This window comes from Marmota monax, unplaced genomic scaffold, assembly GCF_021218885.2.
Source record: "Marmota monax isolate L192 unplaced genomic scaffold, Marmota_monax_Labrador192_F-V1.1 WCK01_AAM20220418_F8-fsc00051, whole genome shotgun sequence".
Taxonomy (NCBI): domain Eukaryota; kingdom Metazoa; phylum Chordata; class Mammalia; order Rodentia; family Sciuridae; genus Marmota; species Marmota monax.
The window spans coordinates 3,628,290-3,644,371 of NW_026695202.1; the positions used below are offsets into that span (position 1 = coordinate 3,628,290).

The 16,082-nt window shown below is 48.8% G+C and overlaps 1 protein-coding gene across 6 annotated transcripts in view; it reads right to left on the reverse strand.

Annotated features, from left to right (window-relative positions):
- Appl2 (adaptor protein, phosphotyrosine interacting with PH domain and leucine zipper 2) overlaps positions 1-16,082 on the reverse strand; it is a 66,291-nt gene that overhangs the window by 30,615 nt on the left and 19,594 nt on the right. For all 6 annotated transcript variants that reach the window (XR_006848577.2, XM_046429543.2, XM_046429542.2 and 3 more), the window contains 10 exons: positions 15,100-15,187; positions 12,126-12,167; positions 11,933-11,991; positions 10,946-11,092; positions 7,437-7,519; positions 3,628-3,786; positions 2,158-2,346; positions 730-772; positions 594-650; positions 427-515 (listed from right to left, as the gene is read on the reverse strand). Coding sequence is in view for 5 of the 6 variants with exons in the window: in XM_046429543.2 (XP_046285499.1) it covers positions 427-515; positions 594-650; positions 730-772; positions 2,158-2,346; positions 3,628-3,786; positions 7,437-7,519; positions 10,946-11,092; positions 11,933-11,991; positions 12,126-12,167; positions 15,100-15,187 (956 nt within the window). In the remaining variant the exon portion in view is untranslated. The remainder of the gene's footprint in view (positions 1-426; positions 516-593; positions 651-729; positions 773-2,157; positions 2,347-3,627; positions 3,787-7,436; positions 7,520-10,945; positions 11,093-11,932; positions 11,992-12,125; positions 12,168-15,099; positions 15,188-16,082) is intronic.

The following is a 16,082-nucleotide window of genomic DNA, read 5'->3' on the forward strand; positions in this document are numbered from 1 at the left end:
TGTACCTGTGAAATATCACTACACATAAAGAAAACGTCTGGGGAGTAACCCAGACACAACAAGATGATTTTCTTATTTAAAAAACAAAACTAGTTCTGGTTATGGTACTGTTGATGCTAATAGAAAATGTGGGCAAACTGACAGGACCTTGACACAAATATTTACTCAAACTGCAGCAGTGTGGTCCAGTGGAAATGGACAGGGGTGTTGAAATCAGATAGGTTTGAATCCTGGCTCCACCTGTGAACATGGGCAGGATACCTAACCTTTCCCAGCCAGTCACTGGTTCCACTGAACAGGGCTAACTGCACCCCTGGGGTGGTGGTGGGGGTTGGAGGGGGCTGAGGATTAGCTAACATCTCGTGTCAAATTCCTTGTACATGGTTTGGCTCCACAACAGCTAGTTTTCTTTTGTCCTTTAGTTACCTGAGGCAGGAGCTTTCTTGTTTTTTCCCAAAACTTGTAAATGGAGTCACAGCCTGGAGAGCCTTCTGATTCAACTTGATGGCGACTGCCTAAAGCCACAGGAGACATGCTCAGTCCAGGAGGGGGGCGCCTACCTTTCAGCTGAGCTGCAGGCAGATGCTAATTACCTCTGGGTTGTCGGTCAGGTAGATCTGTCTGGAGATGTTGTTTATTGCACATATCCACTGCAGAAGACAGTAAAAAGAATGTCAATCCAAAAGCCACCCACCACGCTAGGAAAAAGGCCAAGAGTCAAAGCTTTACCTCTTCATTTTCTTTTCTGCTCTCTGCCTGGAGGATGATTCCCCTGAAAGAAAATGCATCTACATCAGTGCTTCCCTATCTCAGGCTACCTGAGGAGGACGCTAAGCCAACTGAACTCCGCACCGGGGTGGGGGAAGCATGACCAGGTGGAAGGGGGGAGTGCTAGGTCTGCCTCTGGTGACAATTCACCTGGTCTTGGATAAAACCTGCTTTCTCTGGGCCTAGGCTTCCTCATCTATAAAGTGAGGGGGACTCGGATCTTTCCACCTAAGTCTGGGCTCCCACAGCAAGGACCATCTCTGTTGACCCTTCTCTATATGCCTGGCCACTCCTCCACCTATGCCCAAAGGACCTGGCACTAAGAACTGAAAGGCCAGGGAGTACAATGACAGTACTGCCCTACCTTCACGAGGGCTTCAACTCTTTAAAAAAGGGCCTCTGCCTCTGCTTGTTTCTTTGTTCCTCATGTCTGTGGCAGATGGGGGAATGGGTCTTATCCTTACTTCACACTTGAGAGGACAGAGGCCCAGAGCAGGCAAGTAACTCAGGGGACTATGACTAGAATGCAGGATCATCTAGCTCACTGCCAGAAAGAAGATCATGTCTAAAACTGCTTGGCTAATCTGGGAGGAGAGCCATCCACGCCACCCCCCTTCTGCTTCCATGCCCGCAGGAGCACACATGTGGCTGTGAGCTCCTCAGCGCAGTGAAAACCACTATAGAAGTGAGAGAGGATCTGCTGGAATGGGCTCTACTGTGAGTGACCACAGGCTGCCGGTGATTTTTTTTTTTTTTTAGTTGTAGTTGATACAATACCTTTGCTTTATTTATTTTTATGTGGTGCTGAGGATGAAACCCAGGGCCTCGCCCGCACTAGGTGAGCACTCTACCACTGAGCCACAACCCCAGCCCAGGCTGCCGATGTTTAAAGCATGACCTCTGCTGGGCCCAAGGTCCCCAGGGTATGTGGGGACAGCATGCTAACAAATGATCCTGCTATGGCTGAACACACTGCTCACATCTCCCATTTCGGCTGGGAACATGGACTCCTAGGCAGCCTTCCCACCTCCCCTCTGCCTGCACCACCACTGCACAGGCACAGATACCTGTTCAGGGATAGGCCAGGAGTGGCCACCGCCTTCTCTCAGAACCTACGCTGACAAGAATTACCTCTGTTGCTCTTACACAAGTAGGTCATCTCTATGAATTCACACATAGGTCCTCTCTGGTCTCCCTAAAAGAAGCAGTTTGGATCCCATATATATAGGTCACGTGTGCTTATTTAAAGAACATAAACCATTCTCCCAAAAGTCAGCATGACCTAGACGGGGACTCGCAAGGAGCATGGCCCACAGGACTGAGCTCGGCAGCCTTCAGCAGGGGCGGAGTCACTACACTTGTCCTCCCAGATAGCACCCGCTGGCCTACGGTTTTCCGCTGGGAGTGGTGATCTGGAAGCAGTATCGTCGGTCTTCGCAATCCACCGCCATCACCGAGCAGTTGTCCAGGTCCTGGATCAGACCTCCAGCCACAGCTCCCCTGGGCTGACACATGAGATTCCCGCCTTGGGTGAAGAAGTAAAGTCTCTCCCAGGTGGTGGTGACCAGCCCCGTCTTGCTGTATGGGTGGTATTGAAAAAGCCATTAGCACTGGGAAGCCCGAGTAGCATCTCCAGCGGTGCTGCCTGTCTAAAGGTACTGGTGACACTGTGGAAACTGTTTCCCTATAGTAAAGCAAGACCTCTTTGAAAAAGAGTGACAGGAGAGATCAGTTTGGCCTGAGTGACCTAGGAGACTGGGCTCCAGTGCCAACTCCAGATCCTCGGCAGGGCGTGTACCCGCTCCCCCAGCACGGCCACAGCTTCCAAAGCTGCTGCCTACAACTAGAAGCAGTCTCCTAATTAAGAACCTGAAATCCCGGGGATCTTTCCTCTAGGACATGGAGCTCTGAACCTAGTTAGAGTCACTAGGGTCTCAGCCCACAGCCCACGATGGGGGCGGGGCTCTTCCCAGCTTGGGTTCTGCTCTAACTAGAGGTTATTTTGTGAGATGCTTACAACAGGAAAATGCTTTCTTGGCAAATAACATCACGACTTTCATCCCTACAGATTGAATGGGGACACATAGCTTGTGATCTTCATAGAGGGGCTGTACCTGAAGAGGTGGCATTTCCTCTGTAGATACCCCCACTTGCAGAATGCTGAGTAATTTGCTGGATTTACTGAGCTGCCACTATGTGCAAGACACAGCTAATAACTGAGGGCTCCTACCTGCTAAGAATGACCTCGCTCAATCCTTGCAACAACTGTGTAAAGTAGGTGCCATCGTCAGGGAGGGATCATGGCTCCTTCTGGCCAGGGTGTCTGATGCCAGTGTCCGATCCTCACATACGCTGACATCATCCTCTCTCTGCTCTTGGGAGCAGCTAACCTTGATCATCCCTTTCATTCAGAATGGTAAATTTAAGGACCTAAGTGTCAAATGTATGACTTAATCTGAATGAATGTGATTTACCCAAAGCTTCACCTCCACATGGGTCTCTAACACAATGCTCACCTGCTGGGTGGCAGAGGGCCAGGGGACACTAACTCTCAATGATCCAGAATGATGAGTATACAGCAGTTACAAATGGCCACGGTGGCCAGAGACGAGGGTGGCCTCCTCTTCCCGAGTCCATGGCACTGAGATCTCACTCATACAGGCTGTTTCCAGCCCTATTTCTGCATGCAGTTTGGGACCTGGGCCCCAGAGTGTCCTGCGCTCCAGTAGGAGCAGGGCTGTGTGCGAGCTCTTCCCGTGCACCCACCCCACCCTCAGGCCTCAGTGGGCACCACAGACTGCTTTACAGCCACTTCCTAGGGAGAAGAGTTCAGAAAGAGGCAACCACTGGCATTCTCACTTTCTAAGGTTAAGGTAACCGGCCTTCTGGATGAGGTTCCTGTTGACCTGGGGTGCAGCCACATCGAAGTCTGGCGTGTAGACAGATTCATCGACAGAAAGCAATTCTTGCTGAGATATCCGCGTCTTTTCTGCTTCAGCTTCCAGTTCCACCTCAATGCTTAAGACAGAAGGTGGCAGGTCGGTCAGAAGCTGCCGGCCAACTCAGCAGTATAAGAAGCAGGTAGCAGGGCCCTCACCCACCCAAAAGCTTCCTATCTATACATGAAGTCACCAGCCTGCCTTGAAGCCACAGCACTCCACCCTCCAACTTAGGCCCCTGAGCTACAGATCACAGTGTTCAGACACCATCTCAGAACCGCACGAGAAGGGACGGGGAGGTTTCAGTGGTAGAGCACCTGCCTAGCATGAGTGAGGCCCTGATTCTATCCCCAGCACCATGGAAAAAAAAACAAAAAAAAAATCCCCCCAAACACACAACACCCTCTACCAAAACACCACCCCACCACAAGGAACACCACTAAACTATGCTTGAACCCAGATCAACAGTTTTATTGCTGGAGAAGAGCACCATTCTCAGAATGGTGGTCAGATTCTGGGGGAGCTTTGGCAAGCCTATCCTCCTGGGCTGCACATGCAGGCAGCCTGTGAAAGTCCCACGGAGGAAAGAATGGGAGCAGTCACCCTCCCCTGGGCTTGGTGTGAGGCAGGGGTGGTGAAGATAGGTCACAAGAAAATGACCAGGGAGTGTCCCAGGGACAACAAAGCCCAGAACAACACTTTTCCTTTTATGACATCCACCAACTGCCCTGAGATTGCACGGTGAGCTAGCCAAGGGCTGCCCAGAGAGGAATAAGCAGGACCATGCCTGGGCTCTGATGTAGCAGCCCCAGCTTCCGTATGTGGGAGGGGCTGGTGTGGAAAACCTAGAAGCTTTGGCTTGAAACAGCAGCTGCCCTTCCACCCACAAAGGATGACTGGACACCATCTGCCCAACATGGTCTTATTTGGGAAAGCAAATGCCAAAGGAGGTGTTCCACCATTCCACCAGAGTGAAGAAAGGACAGAATTATAACTGTTAAAATCAGAAGGAACAAGGGACCTAGGGAATCCAGTGTTTCTCAAAATGAGCACCTCAAGATTTTCTCTCTTCCATAGGTAACTCTAGGCTTCTACACTCCATCTTCTGTTTAACACAGCTTGATGCAAACAATCCATCTAGGTTAATTTCTGACATTTGAATGGGATGACTAGGAACTCCACCAGTGGAGACCTTAGGTCACTGGAGAACAAACCTCGCTGGCTTAAATTGCCAGTCACTGCCAAGGCTGAGAAAAATGGAATGATACAGAAAAATGGAGCAGGACAGGACACAGAAGGAGGCATCCAAGAGTAGACCTGCTGACGTTCTTCAGCTTTATTATTGTTATTTTGTATTACTGGGGATTGAACCCAGGGCCCACACACGGTAGGCAAGCATTCTACCACTGAGCCACATCTCCAACACTTAAATTTTTGAAATAGGCTCTTGCAAAGTTCCCAAGGTTGGCCTCAAACTTCACTCCTCCTGCCTCAGCCTCCAAGTACCTGGGCCTATAGGTGTGCACCACAGCACCTGGCTTGTTCTTTAGCTTTAGTAGATGAGAAATCTCTTGAGGGATCTGATGAAAGATAAGGTTCATCTCCCCGAAATATACTCACTAATGTGCACTAAAATGTGATCTTTTTTAAAAAAATATTTTTAGTTGTAGCTGGACACAATACCTTTTTGTTTATTTATTTTTATGTGGTGCTGAGGATTGAACCCAGTACCTCATGTGTGCTAGGCAAGCGCTCTACCACTGAGCCACAACCCCAGCCTCCTAATGTGATATCTTGCATACAGTTGTAGGAAATTCTTAGTAACTGTCCTTCCCTATCTTCCCCTACTCAGACAGACTTAGGCTCAAAAACGCTGATCAAATCCAAGCCTTCGTGATCCAAAGGAACAGAGTGGAAAAGTAACTGCTTTTGTCCTCTTCAAAGATTTTTTTTTAGAAAAGTATGTTTCTACACACACATGAAGGATCCAAGAAAAAAGGTAATAAAATATCACTGTGGGATTCAGGGCTTCAAAAAGCCCAGGACTGTTGGGTGGCTGGAAACTATGCTGCCCTCTTTGGGTTCCAGTTAGGCTCTAAGAACAGGAGAACACCAGGGGAAGCCATCTCTCCTGAAGACGGTAAATTGTTAGTGGCACCACTAGACACCGCCCTGAGGCCCCTCAGCTGGGCTGGCTGCTCATCATGGTGACACGATGGCAAGGCCACCGCTTCCTCGTGATCTGGAGAGAAGTGGATGCACTGTCTCTAAACTGAGAGGACAATTAGAATTCTCTGGACCAAAGGCTTTAGCTAGTTGAACCAGGAGGATCCAATGTGTGGGCTGCCTTTAGCCTGTAGTGAAGCACACCTTATCAGGCAGCAGAGGGATGGCATGCAGGGACCAGGCCATGTAGTCAGCGGTGCTCTGTGCTAATGCCCAGTTCACAGTCCAACTGGGAAGGAGGCCCACACATTAGTGCTCTCATAAAGGTTCATGGAAAGGCAGACAAGAGGGGAAGACAGGCTCTGGGATCTGCAGAGAGGACACCATGGCGTCTCGATGACATGGGCATAAACAGCCTGCCATCCGTCAGCAAAAATGACTCAGGGCCTAAGCAGTGTTTGAAATGTGGGTGGTTCTCCAGAGACATAGAAAGCCACAGGACTATGAGAGTTAAAGCCGGGGTGAGACCGAGGCTAAGGGGGCGGTCTGTGGGACGCGACGTTCAGCAGGCTCCCTCTCCCCCCTCATGTTCCCAGGCTAACCATCAAATTCAAGGGTAAGAGACTGAAATCAGAGCTCACAGATTGCTTTCTCACATAATTATAAATACAGTCTCTTTGCTCACTGTGACCAGCTCTCGGGCACCCAGCACAGGGACCTGAGGAGGAGCAGAGGCACACCACCTCCCCCAGCTCCAGGGCTTGGCCCTGGCCCTTCTGGTGCATGCTTTATTCTTAGAGCCTTTGAAGTAGACTTCTGCCTAAAAACGTTCCACTGCTTGGCCTTCACGAGCTATTTTGAAATGTAATATCTTCAGAAAATGAGCAACTTTATCCTTTTCCACATAAAATAAAATTCCATATTATTTCTATTTTATGTATTTTTCAACCACACACGCACGTGCACGTGTGAGCCCACAGATGTATTTCTAGACCTCAGAAGTCATGACAGGTCCTTGCTGCTCAGGGTGAAACAAGCCTGATGTGCCAGGGCCCGTGGGCTGCCCCAGAGCTCCAGGATGTCAAGAGGCTGAGGGAGGGGCAGGAGGGATAGCAGCTGGGCCATCATGAAGTGTGGGCTGACCTCCTGAATAGAGTAATTAGAAAAAAATAATAAGTGTTTGCATGGCTGAGCTACCTTTTCTTTAAAGTAACTCAAAAGAAGCTTAGCAGCTTGCCTATCATAAATTAATGTAATGGTCAGAGATTCCCCCAAAATTCCAGCACTTCTGTCTGCTAATCCCATTAGCTCAGAGGGGGAAAAAAAACAATTTAAACTAGATTTGGGTTTATAACAGATGAAACTTGGTATTAACACAGGGACCCTAACAGGAGGCAGCAGGGTCTGTAAGGTCACACAAGGCCACAAGGGCAGAAACCAGCTCCGTCCTATTCTGCCACGCGTGTCGCCTGCACAGGCGCTCATGGTCAGAGCTCACCCCCAGACTCCTATTCAGCGGAGACAGCGAAACACACCAAGATCCAAACCAGTGAGCGGCATTACCTCTGAACCATGTCTGCAACAGAGGATAGAAAGCTGTCCATGCTTCTGGAAAACATCTCTGCTCCCTTCTTAAAAAAGTTAATCTGAAAGATACAATTATGACATGTTGAGAATCTCCTACCGAAGGGGATGGGTGAGTGCCCTTAATGTAATGACCAGCGGCATGGGGACAGAAGACCTGGGCCGCGCCCTCCCTCACTGCAGTTCTTACAGCATCTCAACGGAGCCTCAGCCTGACGTGACTCCCAAAGTCCCAAGGGCTTTGTAAAATGGGGGAAAAGTGGAACCTAGTCATCTTTGCTGAAAGGCTGTTAAACATCAGGAATGACATAAGATAATGCCTGGTATGTACCACGTATCTCAATAATCATGACTGATAAGTTTTAAATCACCACCAGTGGTTTTTTAATATGAATCCTAAGTAGTGAGTTTCCTGAGGTCTCATTCACCATCTCTAGCCCCAAATGGGTGACATGTGACAGATGCTATCAGCCCAGCAAGAACCTGAAAAGCACTTCTTGCTCTTGTACAGCATGAGATGTTCGCCTGGCCTTGAAGGCCACGGTGTGACAGAGCCTGGTCACTGAGCCCTGTGCAGCTGTGAACATAGGCCAGATAGAGGGGCAGATGGATGACAGCTTGGTTGAGACGCTGCAGAGGGAAAACTGGGTGGAAGGCTTTAAAGGCCTCTTCCAACCGTGACAGGAAGTTAGAGGGGATTATACACATAAAGGATGTTGGGGGTCCTGGCATAGTACAGCTGCTCAGCAGAAGTCCTTTGGGCTCTGTAGTGAATGCTTTCCCTGCCCAGGGGACAGTGGCCTCTAGGAGACCTGCAGTCAGTGCAGGATGTGAAACTGCAGTTGTAGCTTTTGGAACCAATGGAGGAGTTCTTCCTTCCTGTGAAGTTTCCTGCGACTCTTGTAAAATACTGCCTTCCCAGGAGGTCTGGGTGCCCTGAGACACCTGCAGGGCAGGATACAGGAAGAGAGGGAGAAGAACACCCCTGGGTGTTACAGACATCTGCAACCCCCCACCCTGAAAGGCTCAACTTTTCATTCTTATGACCATGGCTTTAAAAACTCAGGACTTTATGGATAAGCTGCTCCACTCTACGTGCTGGGATGTAACGGCTGCAAGCCTGTGTCACAAAAAAAAAAGAAGAAACATGCAGCCTGGACACACTCTTGTGTGTCTCCCTGCTTATCTATCTGATCTGGAATCCCACCTTGCCCTGGGTGATGGGCACAGAAATCGACCTCTCACCCCGAGCAGGCCAACAGGTGCTATCAGCAGGGTTTTGACATTCTCTCCTGTTCTGGGAAAGCTCATACCCATTTCTTAGTTACCACAGGGTAAAATCAGATGATGACCACAATTACCCTAATGCCAAATGATACCTACAGGGGATGTTCTGGCACCGTGATCTTTGAATCATACAGAGATCAACACTGTAATGCTGCTTCAATCACTGTAATGTCAAATACCGAAACGATACTCGTCAGTTAATATCATGCATCTGTCAAATGAGCATTCGGCATCCCTAAAGGGCACAACATCTTGGGAGCTCCTCCCCCCTCCCCTGCCTGACCTACCTCTGGAGTTTTTACTGAGTCCAAGGCTCAGCTCTTCTGCTCTGTAGGCACCCCAGGGCAGGGGCTCACATAAGCCCTACAAAAATCAGACAAATGGAAGGAAAGACACTGCCTTCTCCAGCGGCATTACCCAGCATTTTCCCTGGCGATTCTACACTAGCCTGCATCTTTATGTGCTCAAAAACCTGTTCACACACTACAAAGCCTCAGTTTGCACCAGGGCTGAATCATGAATATTAAACAAGCCTGTTTAACAAGGACTAGAGAAGGCAGAAATGGAGTCAAGGCACCTACACAAAAGTAAGTGGTGCCAAGAAGGCTGATTTGGATCTCCCCCAGATGGGCCAGCAATGGTCACAGCCACCAGCCATGACCAACAAGGGTGGGGCTCCATAAACAGGCTTCTGAAGGCTGATAGGGCAGAAGGAGAAGTGCTTCTGAGTCATCAGACTCACGTGCTGGGCAACAAACAAAGGGAGGGACTAGAGTTTGCATTAGGATTTTAAAAGTCTGTAGCGGAGGGGACTGACTTGGTCTAGTGTCTTGAAATCTAGATACTCCTCACATGAAAAACTAGACGCACTATCCTCAGTCCTCAAAATGATGCTCCTGCCACCCAGCAGTGATGGGGAGCTCTAGCCAGAGCTCTGTCCTTGGGCCTCGGGCTGCATCTGTGTGAAGGTGCTCTGGTCTCCTCTCCCTGTGGGCAGCAGCACTTGCTTAAAAGGCCCAGCTTGGAGAATGGTGCAGCCCCTGCCAGCCGAGTCCACTCATGGGGTGCAACACCTAATCAAAGGAGGAAGGAGGGCAGCAGAGTGACCATCTCAAATGCCATGGAAGCTGCCAAGCTCCCAAGGGGTTGCCAGGGGCTGGAGCCCCCGGCTGGACAGTGCTTATTTGGGGGTTTATTCAGCTTTATGCAGATGACACAGAAAGGTTACACTGATCTACTTAAACATCACCTCTGATGACAGAAGCTGACCTCAGGGCACTCCAACTCATAACCAGCACAGTGAGCCTGGCAGCTGGGCTCCGATGCTTAGGTTCTCCCCTCTTTCCCTTTTTCCTGAATGAAGCTAATTCTGTTTCTTTTGAAATTCGTGAATTTTTCAAATGTGCTTCATAACAGTAAAAGATGCTCGTGTGTTCACTTTTTCTTCAAGTCAGTGACTTTATTTGAAGCAATTCCTGGCTTCCTCACACCCGTCCTGCTCCTAGACCGATGAGAGAAGATTCCTGGGTGCTTGTCTCACGTGCCAAAGGGAAATTTCAGAGTCAACACTATGGGGTTAAATAGGGCGGGGAGGACACCAGCCTGACACACTCCTGTTGGTCCCTGCCACTCCTGTTTATGCCATAACAATTAGGGCTCCCTCCTTAAGTGGAGCCTCCCTTAAGACAAATAATATTCAGTAGATCAGTCAATAAGAGGGAAGAAGCCAAATAAATTCTCTACAGAATACTCCATAAAGCCCTGGCAACTCTTGCCTACGCCCCAGAAGGTGAAGGCCTCAGCAGCAACCTTGGGGATGAGTCAGTTGAGCATTGCCCAGCCAGGGGGCACCCGACTGCACACAGCAGTAAGGGAACGTCACAATTTTGGATTCTAAGCCAAACATCTGGACCGACTGTGAGCTGCTTCTAGGAACACTGGACCAGGCCTGGCTTTTGGGTGGATCAGAGACAAAGGGCCATGCAGGATCCTCCCCCAGGGAAGCTCAGGATCCAGGCCATCATTTCCTGAACATATGGCCTCACAAGTCCAGCTGAGGATGGCCTGCCCAGCTGGAAGGACTCCACAGTGTGAATCCAGGAAGTTTCCAGGGAGGCTGTGCATCTGTTTCCTGCTCTGACGAGGTTTGGTTTCTTCTAAATGTTCTCAGGTTTCTGCCCCAGGTGAGAGGGCTCCCCTACCTGTCCATGGGCGAAGCCTATCATGGGCTCCATCATGGCCATCCGCTTCCGGTACTGCAGCGCATTGAGGGCGGAGTAGTACTGGAGGGACGCCAGGTGCTGCTTCCGCCGTGCAGCTGCCACCTCCTTCACAACTTCAGTCTTTACCTGGTTGAAAGGTGAAGGGAAAACTTCCAGGTGTGACCGTTCTGTAAGAGCATGCAACTTAAGAACGTTTGCTTATCCATTTTTGTGCCAAATATAGTAACACTTAGGTAAACTTCACCTCAATTTAAAATTCCCAATTAAAAATACCCAGGTAAGGGCTGGGGCGGGGGCTCAGTGGCAGAGCACTTGCCTTGCTTGGGTGAGGCATTGGGTTTGATCCTCAGCACCACATAAAAATAAATAAATAAATAAACAACAAACAAACAAACAAACAAAGATATTGTGTTCATCTACAATAAAAAAGAAAAAAATACACAGGTAAGAGCATCTCAGTGCTCGTGGGGCTGCAGGAGGCAAAGCCGGCACCCTGCAGGTAGCAGCACCCACACTGCAACCCTGCAGGAAAGCCACTGGCGATAGGCATCAGAAGCCACAGACGTTTTGGTTCACTCATAAGATCCTGTTCCAAAGAAATAATTTAGCCCAAGGAAATCATCTAGCAGAAGTAAAAAGCAAAACACCTCAAAAGCAGGGGCCACAGGGAGCTCAACCCACTCGCCTAGCACAGGAGTCAGCCAGTCCCAAGAAGGACCAAGTGGGAGATAAAGCTACTGTGTGATTGTAATCTACAGTGGTTCTAAGCTGGTGTTTAATATCAGGCTGAAAAGTCAGTCTAGAGAAGCAGAAGCCCACTTATGAGATTCAGAATAATTTCAAAAGTCCACGTACAGGAAAAAGAAAGTAACGTCTCTAGACACCCGACTGCCACAAACTCAGAATATGAGGTACAGAAGCAGCTTAAGTAAATGAAGGGAAAAATAACAGGTAAGGTAAGCTTACCTTTTCATTCTCCTTTTTTTTAGGGAGCCTGCTGTATTTTGCCATTGAGAGATCATGCTCTAAAAATAAAAAGACATCTGAGCATCCAGAAAGGTCCAAAGGCAAAAGCATTCATTCAGCATCTTCTCCCACCCACACACACTAAACCCACACACACTACCAAACCCACCAACCAGGAATGGAAGATGCCTACCACTGCTGGCGAGTCCGAAAAGTTCCTTTAAAGTGCTTACTTCTGTACAAGAGGAAAAAAAAAAAAAGTCTTAGAGCAAGAAAAATAAAGCATGCCAACCCAGGGCTCTGCTTTCCTGAGAAGGCAGAATATGTGCTCGGCCTGCCCCCAGGTCCTCTGCTCCCCTGGCCTAGGCCAATGGCTGCATCCTGGTCTCCCTGGAGCCTGTGCATGCAGCCTACACTCCACATCTGGGGGTCTTGCCTGCCTCGGGAAGAACACAGCTCTCTGGGAACACAGAGACAGTGAACGGCCAGGACCTGTCACGCAGACCTGAAGTATAAACTTAAGTACTGATTCTCAGCCCCTAAGTGAAGTGTCCAATGCATCTTTTCTCAGAATGTTGCAGGATAACACCCAGAAGTTCCTTCTTGTTGCCATTTTAACTTCTGACTTATTAGTGTCACCACTGAACAAAGAAATACTGCAGTGCCTGTGTTAATGAAAACTACGATGCCATCTGGTACCTGCAGCAAGCCAGCACCAATCCCCACCACCCACTGGGCTACCTGCCACTCCTGGGACAGCTGAACAGGTCCAAGACAAAGCCACAGAGGACTCTGAGCAGTGAAGGTCCAAGGTTAAACAAAATCAGGTCCCTAAAGGAAGCAAACCATTCTACAATTCTAACTGCGTCTGACTTTGTCAAACGCGGCTGGGATTTCCCGGGCTGTGCTCTTTCTCGTCTCCCCAGCGCTTCCTTCTCTGGACACTGTTCTCACTCCACAGCGCAGGGCTGCCGCCGCCCTCTCCCACTTGCATTTTTCTCTTCTTTCTCTCCCACCTTTACTTCCTGATGGAGCAGAGTTTTAGTGAAGATATTTTTCTTAACTTATCAATTTTAAATAGCTTCATTAACCCTCCTGTGTTCTCTTCATTCTGATCACATACTTGTGTGGGGGACACAGGAAGCAAAGGCAATAAAACAGCACCGCGGCTCACGGACAGGGTGCCAGATGCCCATGTGGGTCCAGTGTGGACTCAGGAAAACTGGGCCAAACGCTTCAATTCTATTTTTGTGTCACCAAAAAAAGGAGACTTTAACTCTCTTCAGAGAATTAAGAAACTTCTCTTCTGACTACTACCGACCAGTGAAAATCTACTTTTCAAAAGAAACACCATTCTGTGCAAAAGCTACCAAGTCCACATGCTGGGTCACACTCAATCAAGCAGGGCCACCGTTCCCCTCAAGCCAAGGTTCCTCCCACAAGCAAACCTGAAAAAGAGCAATCTGACAACTCGGGGTGAGGGGTCATTATTTTCTAACAACTTGGGGTCTGCTTTTAAAATGACATTGCCTGGTGATTTTATTTAGGGTAAATCTGTTTTAAAAGCATCCAACGAGGCTTTCAGTTGGGACTAGAAACCAGCACCACTGGATTTAGCCGTCTGGCTTCATGTTTGACTAGAGATGAGCCAATAAAAAGCCCGAGATTCCTGCTCAGTGAGGGTTCCTCTTGACACGTGGTGTATTACTATTTTTTACCTACAAAATTTTAAGGCCTGCCAAACTGGCCTTGAGAGTGTGTGCCAGTTCATGTACCATCATCCCCAGCCCCAGGTGATACGACAACAGGGGACCAATCTCAAAGTGAGGGGAAACCTTCATCTCCAGTATCTGCCCTCAGATTCCCCGCATCTTTTATGCTCGTTAAATAAATAAATAAATAAATAAATAAATGGCTCTGTATTTCTGAGGAGCAGGACACTGAGACCTGCCAGCATCAGGTTTGGGCTTCTTCGATCAGAATTTTTCTTTTATAGGCATGTTCTTCAAACACAATGAAATAAGAAGGAACAATGGGACTAGAAGATTTGCATTCCTTTTTTTTTTAAACATCACATGGGATTTTTCAGTACTATTCTTTTCTTTCTTTTTTGGTACCAAGGATTGAATCCAGTGGTGCTTAACCACTGGGCCACATCCCCAGGCCTTTTCTAGATTTTATTACAGACAGGGTCTCCCTCAGTTGCTAAGTGCCTCGCTAAGCTGCTGAGGCTGGCTTTGAACTCTCGATCTTCCTACCTCAGGCTCCCAAGCCACTGGGATTACAGGTGTGTGCTACTGCGCCCAGGTAAGACTATTCATTTTTATTCATTTTTGACTGCTTTAATTTCTAAGAGAGATAAAATTATTCTTTTTTCTATATATTTTTTAGTTGTAGATGGACACAATATCTTTATTTTTATTTATTTTTTTTATGTGGTGCTGGGGTCCAAACCCAGGGCCTCACGCATGCAAGGCAGTGCTCTACCACTGAGCTACAACCCCAGCCTGATAAAATTATTCTTAAGTCCAAAAAGCCACATAGGCTCTCTGAACCAGTCACAGATGTCGTCACTCAAAACTAGGCACTCCACGAGAGAGCAGGGACCCGCCCACCCATCCACAGCTATGCCCTGGAGTCCTGCAGAGAGAAAGCATGAGTTCCCACCCGTCTTCCCCTCCACAGGCTCCCATGTCACACTCTAGAGCATTCAGCTTCCCCAGGAACATGCCTTTGCAGAGTCCCTAACCTATGACACTCACCTCAGTCACATTGTGTGCTTGCTAAATATTATACACCATTCGACACCCAGGTCAGAGAAGGCCTCCTCCAGGAGCCTTCCCTAGCACCCATTCCGGAAGCAGACCTGCCCCTGCACTCCTTTCCCATAGGGCTCTGCCTCCTCACCTCCTGACCTTACAGCAGTCTGTTTCTCCACCCTTGTCTTATTTGCCTGTGGCCTCTTTAAGGTGAGCCAGGAACATGGGGTGGGGGTGTATGCGGGGGGGGGATAGGGTGGTTGATGAAGGTTTGCTAAACTGACCTACTCAAAAAGAAAGGCATTTCTCAATGATCCACACATTTTTAAAGACACTAATGCAGTAAGAATTATTGTTTTGAGTTAAATAGTATTTTGAAGGTAAATGCAGTGAACTGAGTTACAATACCTGTGAGATCCTTTTCTCGAAATTGTACAATAGGTAGGACCATGGCGTCTGCCAGCTGTTTGGCCAGCTCTGTATGGAGGACATTAAGCTGAAAGAAAAGGAACTCCTCAGAAAACTATATCCATTATTACTGGGTCTCAACTCACAGGGGACTCTGCTGAACACTTCTAGGTGGTTAAACAGCTCGGCTGGACTTCTTTAGAAAATAAATACCCCCCCATAAAGCTGTAAAGAAGAGGCCCAGAGGCACTAAAAAGGTAACACAGGGTTTCAACTAACTGGGCCATCAGTGAAGCTTGCTAAAGGCGGGCCCAGTTATTCTTGGTTCACTGTGCCAACTCCGGTTCTGTGTTCCTGGGTCACACCCCCGGAGAATGGGAATGCTGTATTTGCTGGCAGTAGCATGGCTTGCAGCCAGAAGTCAGCACAGTTAGCCACCTCCCAAGGCCACAGCTCTCACTCTCAGAGAAAGCTCCAGTTACACCAGAAAAACAGTCTGGCTGGGAACAACCAGCCCCGAGCCCAGGGCCAGCAGCTGTGGGCCCCATGGATTGAGCGGGAGAAAGCTCGGTCCCTGATCCCTGCTGAAGCCGGCAGCAGGCTGCAGGCCTCAGCTCCCTACAGGACCACCAGCTAGGAGCAAGCCAGCTGCGTTCCAGGGTGACCCTCCTCACCAAACACTTTCAACAGCTCTAGGTGTCCTCTCCCCTCTGCCTTGAGGGCTTATTAAAATCCTGTCTTCGTAAACAGCCTAGGGGAAATAAACACTCTCCGCAGGGCCAGCACTGGGGGCACTTTTTGTGTGCCCACTTTACAGACTCTATCCGGTTCAGTTCTTGCCCACTCTGTGCATTAGGAATTTATTATTCCTATTTTACAGGCAGGCAAACAACCCTGTAAGTCCGGAAAGCAAATAAATGGCACGGCCAGGGCTGTAACCACAGGCTGCTGGGATCTAGAATGCATGCTCGTCCCACTACACA